Raw genomic sequence first — 16236 nt, forward strand, 5'->3', positions numbered from 1 at the left:
TCCTTTCCCCCCCAGTGAAACCTCATGCTGGGCTGCTTGTCCTTCCAGGCTGTACTTCAAGCCCATCAAAGACACTTTGAAGGACAATGCATTTTTAAGTTCTTTCATTCAAGGATCTCAAAGCAATTGGGGAGTGGGTTGCTCTTTTTCTCCAGTGGGAGAATTGAGGCACAGAAAGGTAAATCAACTTACTTGACAGTCACACAAGAAGTGAGTATCATGTTCAGAAACAGCATCCAGGGATCGTGATTCCCAGTATCACAATCTTACAACCAGCTCTCTCCCTCAGCTGCCTCTGCCTCCACATCAGCAATTCTCATAAGCTATGCAGAGCAGCCTCTTGCAAAATTGAGAGATTCTGTTGTCCTCCTCTGCATTTCTCTTCCCTGTCCCCACCAACCCGGCTGTCCTAGGATTGAGGGAAAACATGGACGCTGACCTCACTTAGTGGCATATTCCATGGCCAGTGGTAACCCTTCTAGGGCTTTATATCTTCACAACACTTTAGAGACATGAATTAAACCTCCCAGGGGGGCAAAGTAGACTATTCCCACCCCTGTATTACAGATAGGGAAACTGAGGTAGAGGGGCTGAGAATGGCCCAAATCCAAAGCGAAATAATGTCAGAGCCCACGTCAGAATTTAGTGGAATGTATTGGTCCATGGGACTCCTAGAACTCCTAGACTGCACCTTTCACTGATCGCTGCCCCTGCCTGGTGTTTCTCAAGTATTGTGTTCATGCTGTGTAGTTCTGAAAATTTCGTGATTTAGTCACACTTAGTGTCAGGTTTAAATTCAGTCCTCTAGAAAGAGAAAAAAGGGTTGGATACCTTTCTGCCTTGTGCAATTCAGGGGAATGAACTCAACCAACCACTAGATGTCATTGTCGATCTGTACAAACACAATGAAGCAGGAGCAAAATCACATGTCTAAGTGGAAAAAATACCACTTTATAAAAAGTAGTGGTGGCTTAATACAAATTAGAAATAAATGAACACAATGATGCCTAGATGCCCCAGCTGAGATTGAGCCCTCATTGTGCCGGGTCTGTACAAACACAATGCAAGGAGACGCTGCTATTAATTTATTGAGTAAATCATGGACTTGCTGCTGCTGTAGTTCAAAGTGTCCTAGTTGGGCACATGTTAGATCAGGAGCAGCATAAGAGGGAAAATTCTTGTCCCACTGCCTGTGCTGTAGCTGCTCTGTGGCTAAACACAGAGAATTTTCAGTCTCCCTGGTCATCCACAGAGCACCTTGAATCATTACTAAAGTCCAACATGTGATATTGATGGGGGGGAAATTGGGTTACAATAATTATCTAGACTGTATTAATAATCATAATAAATACAGATCTAGGGTCAAATCCATCCCTGCTATAATCTGGTCCCTAATCTTTCCAACTGAAAGACTCTTGATTATTTTTTGTTCTGTAACTCCTTTGTGTATTACAAATTACCTTCTGACTCCAGCCATTATTGACCTGCTGTGTCTTGCATGTCTCCTTTCAGATTTTAGTAACGTGATCAGTAAGAGTGATGTTAAGTCACTGGCTGAGGCTGATGAACAGGAAGTTGTGGCAGAAGTTCAGGTACGTGTAATATTATCTAATATTTTTCATGGCTCTCTTCGTCCCAAAGTACTTTCAAAACTGATCGGCAGGCTATGTACAGCTGTCACTTCAGTCACCTCTGAGGACTGACCTCAGCAGCTCTTGAACAGCCCATGCACAACAACATTATACAACAATTTAGGACCAGAAGTAAAGCGTTTTATACGCTGTCTACAAATAATCTGCCCCTTCCCCCGAGCTGCCAGAGCTTCTGTTTCCAAGCTCCTCTGCCATAGCAGGGTTGGTACGTGTCTCCTGCAGTGGTGGTGAGAGGCATACAAAAGCTTTGAGTAAAAGCCATATATCAGGAAATGCCATTAGAGCTAGGAACTAACAGTTGTGGGGAGGCGTAGAGAGTCAATGGGTTGTGAATCACTTATGACTTTAAGGATGTGTCCCTGTGTTCATGTTTTTGGGCTAAATAGCTGGTGTTAAAACATCTGCTGAGGTAAGACGCAAAAGTGTTGGTGTGATGCTGCTGACTGTATGTACTTGTGTTCCTTGGCAGGAGTTCTATGGAGATTATATTGCTGTGAATCCACATGTGTTTTCTCTCAACCTCCTGGGCTGCTGCCAGGTATGGAAAAGGCTCAGGCTTTGGCTAATGCTCCTCCAGGGTCTCATTTTGGCTGATAGCTGGGATTGAAGGACACGAGAACGTGGTCACAACTAACTGGATATCCTGATCAGTTGCCCAGCTGGGAAATGAGGATGTTATAATTTGCAACCCGTACAGTGGAGCTGATCACTTTTTCAGTAAATGAACGGCGACGGATTGGAAGTGCTATGTAGACTGCACTCCCTGTTAGTGTTAAATGTAGCCATTCCATAAGGCAAAGATCAAGCAGTAGGAATGAAGTTCCATTGTGAAGATGCATGTAGGGCTATTTATAAACCTTCTAGGGCATCTCCTGGAAAAGGCAAGGAACCTGAAAAAGAGGAAATACTAAGGTCTTCATGCTTATTAAACGTCACACTTCAGGGTTTAAGCCAGTAGAGATCAGGATGATCCCTAATGTGAGTTTCTTGCATCTTCCTCTAAATCAGCAGGTGCTGGCCACTGCCATAGACAGGACATTGGGCAAGATGGACCTTCAGTCTGGCAGTTCCTATGTTCCTCCAGCAGTCTTCACCCAGAAAGAACTCCCCTTGAAATCAACAGAAGTTTTACATGAGTAACGACTCCAGTGTTGAGGCCTGTGTGGCCATTGAAATAACATACATCAAAAGATCCAAATTAGTTAAACCTAAATACTTTTTTTTTTTTTTTGCTGTGTCCAGTAAATATCTAAGAATGCGACTGCTCGGCTTTTGAAAGTAAGCTCTGGATTCTAGTTGAAGGGGACTGTATGTATGACTAGATAGCTTTGAAAAGTGTCCACTAATTTATGTGTGTATCAGGTTTTGGACACTCAATTTGAGACCCCTTCATCCTGAGGTATCAGCACCCTTGGCTCCCTTTGATTTTAACTGCAGTTTAGATCACTCAGCACCTCTGAAAATCAGGCCTCAAGATGTGACCCCCAAAATTAGTAGCTGCTTTGGCAAATGGTGGTCATGTTCCCACTTTCCTGATGCAGTAGCCATGAATCAAAAGCAAGTGGTCTCTTTTTTTTTTTTTTTTTGTTATTAGCTCTGCTCATCTAAAGAATGAACTTTTCCAATTGAAGATGATGGCAAAACTTTCACTGACTTCAGTGATCACAGGATCAGGCCTCTATTGATTTCACAGTATTGTTAAAAACTGCTCTTTATTCCTCAGCACTGTGCTAGCTTTAAGCTTATGTTTCATTCAAATGAAATGCATTTGGGAAAAGTCTCACCTGTGTGTTGTCAGTAGTAAAGGAGCTCATTTCAAGGGACATTGCAAGTAGTTCAGAGCCAAAACTAGAATTTTCTAGGAAATAGATAACCAAATACAGATCAAAATATCTTCTGCATGTTTTTTTTGTTTTAAATTAAACAGAGAAGCCATTTAAAAAACAAAAACAAAAGTAAACATCCTCCATGGTGTGAAGAAGCCAAATGCACCAGCCGTTGTGCTAGGGCATGAGAATAAAGGAAAAATGTCTAGAGACGGAAAGTGAAATTGCTACACCTGATTCTCTCTCCAGGACCGAGCGGGGTGAACAAAGTAAACTTAGGGCCCTGATCCTGCAAACACTTAACGCACATGCTTAACTTGACTACCATGAAGAGACTTGTCAATGAGACCTGAGCCTCAGCATGTGCACAAGTCTGTGGGATCATGGCCTAGATTGTTAATACTCTCTGGGTTTTATCTGTGCTGTACTTATCAAAACAAGTGAAGAATCATAGAAATGTATGGTTGGAAGGGATCTCAGGAGGCCATCTGGTCCAACACACTTACCCCTGAGCAGAGGCAGGAGCAATGTAATTAAACAAACTATTTTATTCTGACAGTGCCCTTAACTGGCATTGTGGAGGCCCACAATTTGCTTTTGTTGAGGTGAATGCAAAGAAAATGTCCTTTCTCCCCTATTGCTGTTCCTTTTCCTTCTGTATTAGGCCTGGAGAACCTCCTTGTGTGTGTGATTTCAGCTAAAGCTGCATTTCTCTCTAGTTAACCAGAAGAGGTGTGCAGTGCTGTACCGGGGTTTCCTTATGGGTGTATTCTTCATTTTCAGGGTCGCAGCTGGGATCTGGCCCAGCTCTCCAGAACAGCCCAAGGACTGACTGCTTTGCTTCTGTCTCTGAAGAAGTGCCCCATGATTCGTTACCAGCTCTCCTCTGATCCTGCTAAGAGGCTCGCTGAATGTGTCAAGGTATGCATTGCTTGGCAACCTACTTGAACTTCCTGTCACAAATCAGCAGCATTTAAGAGGAGAAAACTATTCTTTTGGGGCCTGTTCTTCTTTGAGATTCCTGGCTGTGTCACTGATCTGCTGCATGACCTTGGGCAAGTCACTTCCCTTTCCTGTGCCTCAGTTTCCCCGTCTGTGGAACAGGCAGAATGCTTTTTCCCTAACTGATAGGGGTATTGTGGGGCTTAACAGATAGATTTTTGTCAAGCTTTTTCAGAAAATGCAAAGTATTACATTAGCACTCTATAACAGCGCATTATAACAGCGCACTCTGTTGCACTCTCTATTTGCTTCCCACTCACTAGCACCAAGGCTGCAGGGAATTCTTCCCCTCTGCAGTTATGACTGACTTCTCTTCCTGTCCCTACAGCAAGTGATTACTAAAGAATACGAGCTGTTTGATTTCCGGCGCACTGAAGTTCCTCCGTTACTACTTATTCTGGACCGGTCTGATGATGCTATCACCCCACTTCTGAACCAGGTGAAAGTGCCTTTTGCTTAGCTGGAAGGGATGGGAGGGGACAGGAACATGGGATACTGAAGGGCCTATGGTTCTCTCGCACTAGCCCAGAATCCCCGGGTTTGAGTTCACAGCACTCCAGGGAAAAGGTTTACATTAAAAAGTAAAGAACAGATCTTTCTTAAATTCTCGCCATCTATGGCCTGCTTTTCAGAGTTGCCTTGCACCCTCCACAGTGCTTCAGTGGCAGATCCAATTGGCCATTTGCGTATTGTAAAACATGCTTTAAATGCAGGGCCTAAACTTCGAGCAGTGTCCTTTTTAACTGATTATTTGTAGGACATACTTGGCAGCACATCTATCAAATGACCGGGCATCGGCATGTTCTGTCTGCTGCGTTCTGGATGAGCGCCGGCACTTATTGGGTGGCTGTTTGTGGTTTTTTCTAGCAGTGCTGGGGCTGTGCTGCAGACTTGGGCATTGAACAGCCCGTTATTTGTCTCCTTTAGATTTTGTTCGGAATGTTTTTGGGCGCCAGTCAGCCTGATGCTTAGGTAATGGCTGTTGCTGCAGCAGTGCTTTCTCACAAGGCAGCCAGGCTGTCTGTATTGATGGTGAGACATGCTGCTAGGAGCTGAAACAGCTCTTCCGTTTTCATCCAGGGCTTCTGCTTCTTCTGGCTGGGAGAGTTTGCTTAGGTGACTGGATTGATTGTTCAGTGGGTTGGGAAAGGAGCCTCTGTTCCCTAGGTGGGCACTGATTTAAATCCAGCACAGATCAATGGTGGCAGTAGCCTTTAGCTTCTTCAGCCTGTGTGAAATGACTTCAGTGAGTCTCAGCCCAGTTCAATGGGCTAGTGCCCCAGCCATGAAAACCACCATCACAACTGGCAACTTCAGCAGAGAGGCCGAGGACTGAGCGGGCCATGGAGACTGACCTCCCCTTTTACTGCTAAGGCCCCGTCTATGCTGCAAGTACAACTGTGTCAGGAGATCTGGTTACAACTTGGCTCCTCTTTGACCCACTTATGCTGTTCCAGTTTGTAGTGTAGATGGGACTCTGTGTCTAAACCCTGGGACATGCGCTAGTTATGGAATGTGACTAAGGTCTCTTCCCCAGTACAAATTGGGAGTTACCTGGTCCCTCTTTAGCAGAGATGAATTCTAAAGAAGGTCTCTCTAGACCCATTCCTGTGCTCATTCAGTCCGTAGATAGCTTCCCTCCACACCACTAGATGCTAAATGTGCTTCTGGGGTGACTTGATCTGACCTCAGATCAAAAGGTAGGGAAGGAATTTCTCTACTGCCTTGGGCCCTTCTGACTCATTGACCAGTGTGATCTGGCAGTGTCAGAAGCCCAACAGAGTCCTGGTTTGTAGGGCTAAAGACTGCAGGCAGGATAGGTCCCAGGAGAACATTACTTGTGTACAGAGACTTCTTCAAACCCAGGGCAGAACTTCAGATGAATGTAAATGGAGTGACAAACATGTCAGTGCTTTGATCAGTTCACATACTTCTCTTCAGATAACATTAGGCTTCTCAGGATAAATATAGTAATGCACTGATCTCTAAAAACACACACTCCTCCTACTGCATAAGAAGCAGAAGAGCGTGCAGGAAACAGTACAGCTTGTAACAGCAGCATCTCTGCAGCCAAAAATATACTCCTGTTCACAGGCAGAGAAGCTAATGATGACAAACAAATGGGTTTTAATGGGCTTTGCCCAAGCTCACTTTTTGGTGTCTTTACTTTGAAGTACATTGGTCACTTTTGAATACAAAACCAACAAGCTGTCTGGAGCGAATGTGTTCTTTGCTGTCTCTCTGTACAATGGGGCCCTGATCCTTGACTGGGGTTCCAAAGTTCTAATTTATTAGAAATAATAAATGTCATATCTGTTATAAGATGCTGACAGTTGGCTTGGAATATTTCCATTTTACAAGATGTAGGGAATCGGGAATATTGTCTTTTTTTTTTTTTTTTTTTTTAAATGTTAGTCTTGTTTCTCATTTACACTAAAGTCTATGGCAGTGCAAAAGTGTTTTAAAGTAGGTGCAACCTAATTCAGACCCTCTTTAAGAGTCCTCTTTGGGTCCATCTACTTTGCAGTTGAGGGTGTGCATGGCAGCTCATGTAAATGTTCCCATGCTCGCTCTACTCTAGCTAGATCGCTAAAAATAGCAGTGAGGGTGCTGTGGGACAGGCCTCAGCATAGCTGCAGAAGCCTGCCTCCCTGGATACATAGTCACTTGTGCTGAAGCGCACGCCACAGCATCCTTGCTGCTATTTTAGCAAGCTGGCTAGAGTGCAGCTAGCACGGGTACATCTACACAAGCTAACAGTCGCACTCCCGACTGCAACGTAGGCTTGCCCTTATATGCTGCCAGAGGTGTGTAAAAGGGGTGTACATACGTTTTTCAGCATTGATTTAAATCGGTTATGATTTAAGTCAAATATTTCTCTCCTTTTTCCTCCGTCCTCCTTAGTGGACATACCAGGCTATGGTCCATGAGCTGCTGGGGATTAACAACAACCGAATCGATCTCTCTCGAGTGCCTGGAATCAGCAAGGATCTCAAAGAGGTGGTTCTGTCTGCTGAGAATGATGAATTTTATGCCAACGTAGGTACCTGTGCAATGGGATAGGGAGGGAGAGCTTCCAGGCAGTCTAAGCTGGGGACTGGGTTCTATTCCTGATTCTACCACCAAGTTGCTGTGTGACCTTGGGCAGGATGCATCCTCTCTCTGTGCCTCAGTTTCCCCCACTTGTATAATGGGATGATGATATTTACCTACATGCCAGGTAAATTAATATATATAAGCAAGCAGTGTCCCAGGTGGGCTTTAGTGTTAATTTATATTGCCTAAATATAACCATTTTGTATCCCAGAGCTCGCCGCTCACCCTCAGAGCAGAGCGTGGGAGTATGCAATAGACCCTCAGAGAGCTTTGGGAGCAGGGGGCAGTGATCTCCAAACAGTGACCAGCTGTCCTCGGAGCAGCCTTCCCTCCTATCGCCCTATGTTTGTCATGCACAGAACATGTACCTGAACTTCGCAGAGATCGGCAGCAATATCAAGAACCTAATGGAGGATTTCCAGCGGAGGAAACCTAAGGAGCAGCAGAAGCTGGAGTCCATAGCTGACATGAAGGTAAAGAGGATGTACATGGTCGGCAAGGCATGTTAGAAACAATCCACTGCAGGCAGTTGCAAATCCAGAGCGTTTATTACATCCATGCTTTGTGCCCTGATACCGGTAACTCACTCTTCTGTGGCATGTAGGCTCCTTGGGGTGGAAACCGTGTCTTTGGGCTGTTTGTACAGTCCTTGCCCAGTGGGATCCTGGTGCAGGACTAGGGCTCCTAGGTGCTACTGCAGTACAAATAACTACGACAGTACTCTGCGCCTGCGCGCTGGGGTGACGGAGAACCTGCCCTGCAGTGCTGGTGTACGTCAGGAAGCCAGTGGGAAATGCACTGATGTAAAACAGGTGCAAGTTAAGAGGTACCTTCTGGAAGTCCTGGTTACATTCTGCTCCCTATTTTCGAGAGGTTTTGAGTTTCGGCTTCCCCGTTGCAGGCATTTGTGGAGAACTACCCGCAGTTCAAGAAGATGTCAGGCACCGTATCGAAACATGTGACTGTGGTGGGCGAGCTCTCCAGGCTGGTCGGCGAGCGGAATCTGCTGGAAGTGTCGGAGGTTGAGCAGGAACTGGCCTGCCAGAATGACCACTCCACTGCTCACCAGGTACCCAGTGGCCAGAAGCCAAACCTCCTTGATCTGATTCCAGCTGGGTTGATCCTGCAGCCCTCTGCTTGTGGAACTTGTGCTAATGTCAGTGGGAGCTGTGCACGTGGAGTCTACGGGGCTGGGACCTTAGATGGTAGCACGAGCTTCTCCACTGCCACCCATGTCATTCAGGAATGAATTCTGAGTAATGATAACTAACACAAATAGTTGTCACAGGTTGCAAGCCACAATCAGCTGAATATGTTCTGTTGCTATATTTGGGGGGCATCTGAATAATGCCTGGAGAGTAGGACCCTGGAATACAACTATCCTTAGCCTGCCTGTTCATTATATGCAGCCCATTTTCTCATGGCAAGTTGCCAGTGCAGCCATCGGCCGGTTGAAATTTGAGCGACCCTTTGGTGGGACCTTTGGTGCTTACAGAAGCCTGTACGGTTGATTTGCTGGAGGGGGCTGGGTTGATTTTGCTAGAACTACAACTATTCCTATTAGCCTTTGCGGCAGCTATGCCTACATGTCCTTATTGGGGGTGGATATTTTTGGAGTGAGAATCCCACATCAGATTTACTAGCCTAGAGGCAAGAATGTTGTCTCTCAGTACTTGAGGGTCGCTTCTGAGTTCCTTCTGAGCTGAGTGCTGAGGTTCTAGTGTGCGCTAGGCATGTATAATTTGCTGTGTTCACATAAAGCAGGTGGTGAGAGAACTGTCAGTTGCCATGACTTAAAATTAGTCATCTGATGAATGCACCATCCATACAGTTGATTAAAAAGGGACGCTGTCAGTAGCAGTCCTTCCCTGGGTTACTAATACTGCAGAGATGATGATGATGATGATAATAGAAAGGATTCTGACAGTTTTCTTCGTTTATGCTGTTTGCTTACATTTTGCACTTCACTCGCCTTCACATGTAAAACCAAGATTATTTCTATAGCACTGCAGGGGTGTGCAGTACTTTGACATAACTGGCCTGGTTGGCTTTACGTTGTGGTTTGCAGGCTGGGGCCATGCAATAAGCTCTGTGTGACTGGAGTCCTGCGTACACACATTTTCCAGGTGATTAAACTAGTCAGTTTCACAGTAAGATTTGCAGGCCTCCATGACATCGTGAGCTCCAGGTTGGCTGGAACACTCTGTCCAAGCAGAGCTCCAGTGATTTCCGTGAGGCTGCACGTGGTCTGTGGTATCTAGCTACCGAGAGCTCGCTGCAGAACCAGGGCCGTAGTCAGTTGCATTGATTCTTCTGCACTAGTACCATGCCTATGTATTTGGGTTTCCAAAGCCACAAGGAAATGACTTAAGACCAAAAATATTATGCATCTTTTCATTAACAAATATGAGAATTGGTCTGAGATTCAGTAAAGACAAGTGCAAAGTACTACACTTAGGGAGTGGGGGAAATCAAAGGCACAACTACAGATGGGGAATAACTGGCTAGGTGGAAGTACTACTGAAAAGGACCTGGGGATTATACTAAATCACAATCAGAAGATAAGTCAAAAATATGATGCCGTTGTGGAGAAGGTTAATATCATTCTGGGGCATATTAGCAGGAGTGTAGTACGTAAGCTGCAGGAGGTAATTATCCCACTACCCAGTACTGGTGGGGTCTCAGCTGGAGTACTGTGTCCAGTTCTGAGTGCCACACTTTAAGAAGGATATGGACAAACTGGAGAGAGTCCTGGAGAGAGCAGCAGAAATGATCAAAGGTTTAGGAAACTTGACCTGTGAAGAAAGATTAAAGATCTGGACACGTTTGGTCTTAAAAAAAGAAGACCTGATAAGTCTTCAAATATGTTAAGGGCTGTTATCAAGAAGACAGTGATCAATTCTTCCCCAAATCCACTGAAGGCAAGACAAGAAGTAATCTGCAGCGAGGGAGATTTTAGGTTAGGAATTTAGATTGTTAGGAAAAAACTCCACGGTTAGTTAAGCTCTGGCATAGGCTTCCAAGGTAGGCTGCGAAATCCCTGTCATTGAGGTTTTTAAGACCAAGTTAGACAACCTAGACCACCCCTGACAGGTGTTTAACTTGGTCCTGCCTCAGTGTGGGCCTGGACTTGACCTCTGGAGGCCCCTTCCAGCCCTACACTTCTAGGATTACTGTTAACCAAAAAAAAAAAAAGGTTTTGTAACATCCCAAATTCTCTTTATTTATATGAAAGCAACCTAAATGGAGCAAAGCTACATCGCTAATGTGCCTCTGCCACTCTTCCTTTTACACACGTTAGTGGTAAAATAGCATTAACCAACTTCAGAATTTGTTGCTGAAAGAATGAACTGTCCCTTGGAGCTAGGAAATTCAAAAGAATCAACTATCTAAAACATGAAATCCATCTGCGATCAGACTGTGTTTGGGGAAAAGCATTTGCCTGTGAGCCCAGCCCTAATTTTGGGTTTGGGGTTTTTGGGGTTTTTTTTGTTTTTTAACAGTGTAGAGCTTCTTAAATAAAGGATTTCTTTGGCAAAAGGCTCAGAAAGCCTTGAAAAGGGACTTTTGTTTGACGGCTGAGTGTAGACTGATGTTCTGACCTTTTGATGGCTCATAAAATTCCATGACCTGACCCAGAATCTGACAGTACATCAATGATGTATTGAGGTTGTTGACTGTAAACAATGCTGCTATTTTTTTGCTGAGGGCAACTGTTGTGACACAAAAAGACGGCAATCGCAGACTCAATATTTATCCTTTTAAAATGCTGCTGTTCTATGTACTGAAAATATTACTTTCAAAAAGAGCTTCCATTTCAGTGAAATCTATCTAGTGTAATAAATGCTGTCACACTGTAGTAAAGTATTAAGTTAATGATGAGCATCTTGAGAGAACTTGAAATGCTTTTCTTCCTAATCTGTGTTGTTCAGTGCTCCAAGTGGATGGCTATGTGGTGATAATAGCACTCCAAATATTCTCATCTGTAGGCCAGATCCTTGGGTGTGCCTGTACAGACCCTAGCATAGCTGTGTTGGCTGGCGTAAATCAGCATTGTACAGTTGAAGTCAGTGCAGCTATGCAGATTTGTGCGAGCTGTGAATCTGGTCGATTTGTGTTCATTTGATCCGTCCTGATGATAATGTACTATTATGTACATTATGTGCAGTCTTAGCCATAAAAGGGACTTGCTATGAACACCACATTGGAGTCCCTTGCTTGTGCTGTCTCATAGTTTCTATACCACATTTGCTCCATTTATAAATCACTGTTTGAATTCTCATTGCCAGCACCACATGCACCTGCTGGTGTCTTTCTGCTTCTCACATCAGCAGTAACAGAGATTCTGCAAAGCGCCTACCACATAATGCTAACAAAAATACTAAATAAATAGCATTAGCTGGTGATGCAGTCAGTGATGGAGGAGGCAGAATTCCTCTTCCTCTTTTATAGCTGTATCAGCCCCTGCAGGGGGAAATGGGAGTAAGAACTTGTTAGGCAGTGCTGATGGGGCTCTAAAACACACAGAGATTAAGAGCCTGGTTCTCACCTCTGTCTTGTCTACCCACAGTTTTTGTACCAGTATAACTATGGTTAGAGGTGTGAATGTGTACAGTTGTTTTTTTCCAAAATAGTTATACTGGCACAACCCTTACTGTGGATGTAGTTAACTGGTATAAAAGTGCCTTATAAAAGGCTGACCGGTTTCCATTCCCATGTGAGAATAAGCCATACTGGTACCTTTATATTGGCATAACTGGGTCCACACTAGGGGAACATACTGTTTTAACTATACTGGAACAATTAAAATGGCATAATGTTTGTGTGTGTAGACAAGGACTTGCACTAAGATCCATTTATACCACGCTGGCAGCATGAAGGGATTATGGGGAAATTAATGCTGCTGGCAAGAAGAAATGTATGTCTTTGAGATGTGGTGCTGGCAAAGACTTGTGCATATCTTCTGGATTCAAAGTCAAGATGGATTCTTTCTGGGTGTCTGGCTGGTGAGTCATGCCCACATGCTCAGGGTTTAGCTGATTGCCATATTTGGGGTCAGGAAGGAATTTTCCCCCAGGACAGATTGGCATAGGCCCTGTGGGGTTTTCGCCTTCCTCTGTAGCATGGAGCATGGCTCACTTGCCGGTGGATTCTCTGTACCTTGAAATCTTTAAATCATTATTTGAGGTCTTCAGTAACTCAGTCTTAGGTTAGGGGTTTATTGCAGGAGTGGGTGGGTGAGGTTCTGTGGCCTGCGTTGTGCAGGAGGTCAAACTAGATGATCATAATGGTCCCTTCTGATCTTATAATCTGAGTCTATGGAAGAGCATATCGAGTTGGGTCCCTCAGGGATTGATTCTGGGTCCAGTTCTGTTCAATATCTTCATCAGAGATTTAGATAATGGCAGAGAGAGTACACTGATAAAGTTTGCGGATGATGCCAAGCTGGGAGGGTTTGCGAGCTTTGGAGGATAGGATTAAAATTCAAAATGATCTGGACAAACTGGAGAAATGGTCTGAAATAGGATGAAATTCAATAAGGCCAAATGCAAAGTGCTCCACTTAGGAACCAAGAATCACTTGCACATATACAAAATGGGAAATGACTGCCTAGGAAGGAGTACTACGGAAAGAGATCTGGGGGTTGTAGTGGATCACAAGCTAAATATGAGTCAACAGTGTCACACTGTTGCCAAAAAAAAAAAAAAAAATCTCAGCAGATTTTAAAAAGTGCCTCTAATCTTGGATTGTTTGGTGGTTGGGCGCCCAGCTTCAGATGGAAAGAGCCAGCTGAATCTTGGGCTGAATGGTTCCAATGGAAGCCAACAGGAGCTGCAGGCTCTCGGCCCCTTTGAAAATCCCTCCCTAAGTGGCACTCAGAATCAAGGACCACTCATGAAAATGTGTCTTACCTCTTAATTTTCCACCTTTAAGGGAATCACCCCTTGGTGCTAATCCTGGAAGGTTTGAGATACTAGCGATGGTGCAGCTGCATTATTAACTGCACACTCGAGAAACTTTTCAGAGTATTGCTACAACTTCCATTGCATAAGCCCTCCTGGAGTTTGCTGTGGCCAGTTGGCTAACATAGAATATGGTACGGCCAGTGAGTGACTGGAACTTTGTGGAGCCACTAAAAAATAAAAATGTGCAAACCATGTAGCTGGCTTTTTTATTTTTTAGCATGAAAATGCTTGTGATCAGTATCTCTTTAGTTGCGTTGCCACAGGCTGTTCTCTGTCACAGTCTCCTACTGGTAGCATAGGGGAAAGGCCACAGAAACAATGAAGAATAAGCCAATGCACCAAAGAAAGAAGGAATTGTTCTCCCACTGATGTCATTTCAGCAATGGATAATTTCACTTGTGCCTAGGCTCCCTGAGTACAGTGAGTTTTGGTTATTCCTTTCCTGCTCTCTTATTAAGTGTGACATTGTACATGAGTCTTAGAAGAGATGAGGGGAAGGTTTTAGATCTCCTCTTCTCCTGTGGACAATTGCTTTTCTGTTTTGTCTGCTTCCCGCTTATATGGACGTTGTCACAGCGCACTCAGCCGGGGATCAAAAATCTGCAACCAAACATCCCTGCCAGAGCCACGCTGTGGGTGAAAGTCCATTGAAATCAATAGGTGGTTTCGTATTGACTTCAGTGGAGCCAGGATTTCATCCTACATTTTTGTGGCTGTCACCTCATTCAGTTACAGCAAATCCTGTCCGTAGACAGGAACCCATTCACAATTCCACTCAACCGGATTTGTGTGTCCACTTTGCCTGTGTCTGTTCCTGTGCGTTCTGAGGAAAAATCTGATATCCCTTCCTGCCTTAGCAAGGGCTAGAACGCTTGGAGGTCATGCCACTGAGGAAAAGTAGCTGGTCCTGCCCTTTAGTTGGTGATATGTTCTCTAGTCCATCACAGAGACAGAGCCTCCTTCTCTTCTGTGCTTTGGAGCGGACACCGGCCGGCTTTTCTTTTTAGCCTGTGGACGTGCCTACACTTAAATTTCGCTCCCGCCAACATAACTGCCCAGCTACACTAACTTAATAACTCCACTTCCGTGAGTGGGGTAGAGTCAGGGTCGATGCGACGTCACTGTAGACACTATGTTGCTTACATCGATTGTTATTGGCTTTCAGAAGCCTTCGCCCAACGCCCCGCACTGGCAGTACAATCGATGCTTGCACTCCTGGTGAGGACGTGCACTGCCGACACAATGAGCAAAGTGTAGACACGCATAAGCAATGTAATTATTGCAGTAGCTGTCTGCCGATGTAAGTTAGGCTGACTTAATTTTGTAGGGCAGACCAGCACTTTGTAGACAGACAGCCTGGTGGACACCAACCCTTCAGTTTGCAATGACATCATTTCCTCGTAGTGGCTAAGGCAATGGTTTGCATGGGAATATAATATTGGAAACATGACAGTAAATTTTTGTTTTTCCATTTGCACTTCATTTCATCCCTCTCTTCTCTTGCCATCATGTACGTCTAAGGCAGGGGTTCTCAAACTGGAGATCATGACCCCTCAGGGGGTCGCAAGGTTATTATGGGGGGGGTCGTGAGCTGTCAACCCTCTGTGCATGATGATAAGGATGGCATGGCATGGGGGGGTCATCACTTTTGTGCGTGGGGGGGTGTCGTAACAGCCTGAAATATTTTCAAAGGGGGTCCCACCAAAAAAAAGTTTGAGAACCCCTGTTCTAAGGCCGACTCACCTTCTCCTCCTCTTCTTCCTGCATGCTGCGGTTTGATACGGGATGTACGCAATTGCTCCAGAAATGCAGTGCAAAAAACAAACCAACCCTTGATTGCTACATTTTGGGGGCCCCTTTCTATCATTTCAGAATGTGCGGCGGCTCCTGCAGAATCCCAGGGTGACCGAGCTCGATGCCACGCGGCTGGTGATGCTCTATGCACTGCACTACGAGCGACACAGCAGCAACAGCCTGCCCGGGCTGATGATGGACCTCAAGAACAAAGGGGTTTCAGAGAAGTATCGGAAGGTAACTGCAGCTGTTGCCTCTGTTCTGGAAGGATGGGTTAAATAGGCAGGGGATAGGGAAACACAAGTGTGGGGAGATCCTCAGTGGGTATAAATTGTTATGGCTTCATTGACGTCAGTGGAGCCAGGACAGTTTACACCAGTGGGAGATCTGTCCCTGGGTGGGAGCTAATGTCTGAATTATTATGGTATGTTGTCTGTATGCCATTCCTCCAGTTTCTGTTAGTTGTGAGCTTCCTGGGGCTCGCGTCGTACATCGCCTAGCATAATGGGTCCCTCATCTTGACTAGGACCTCCGGGCATTACCATAAAATAGATTGTTAATAATCTGGGAGAACGTCTCTGCTTCTGGAATTTGTCCCCATCTCTCTGGGCGCTGCTGACTTCTCCCTTTTCCCTCCCTCTTACCCTGGCTCAGAAGGGCGATCAGGCGCTGAGGTGATGAGGGCCTTATAACTAGATGGAAATTTATGAAGGACAGTCCTGGTTTTGCCTTTTGAAATGCCCCCAAATGGCCTTGGTTGACATCTGCAAAGCGCTTTGAGAGCCTCTGTGAGACTGGAGCTATATAGGGGCTGAGAAGGAGGATGCATGATCTGCCAGTGCCCTTGGAAAGAGAGGAACCCAGGTTCTCCCTCCACAAGGACTTATTTCACTCCCAAAG

General features: G+C 45.1%; 1 protein-coding gene across 5 annotated transcripts in view; it reads left to right on the forward strand.

The window, feature by feature from the left end:
• VPS45 (vacuolar protein sorting 45 homolog) overlaps positions 1–16236 on the forward strand; it is a 52339-nt gene that overhangs the window by 3580 nt on the left and 32523 nt on the right. For all 5 annotated transcript variants that reach the window (XM_067569565.1, XM_067569567.1, XM_067569569.1 and 2 more), the window contains exons 4-11: positions 1513–1592; positions 2122–2190; positions 4262–4399; positions 4809–4919; positions 7385–7519; positions 7936–8049; positions 8478–8645; positions 15415–15573. In XM_067569565.1, the coding sequence (XP_067425666.1) occupies positions 1513–1592; positions 2122–2190; positions 4262–4399; positions 4809–4919; positions 7385–7519; positions 7936–8049; positions 8478–8645; positions 15415–15573 (974 nt within the window). The remainder of the gene's footprint in view (positions 1–1512; positions 1593–2121; positions 2191–4261; positions 4400–4808; positions 4920–7384; positions 7520–7935; positions 8050–8477; positions 8646–15414; positions 15574–16236) is intronic.

This window comes from Emydura macquarii, unplaced genomic scaffold (assembly GCF_026122565.2).
Source record: "Emydura macquarii macquarii isolate MOO-44397 ecotype Brisbane River unplaced genomic scaffold, CSIRO-AGI_Emac_v2 contig_2924, whole genome shotgun sequence".
In the NCBI taxonomy this organism is placed as follows: domain Eukaryota; kingdom Metazoa; phylum Chordata; order Testudines; family Chelidae; genus Emydura; species Emydura macquarii.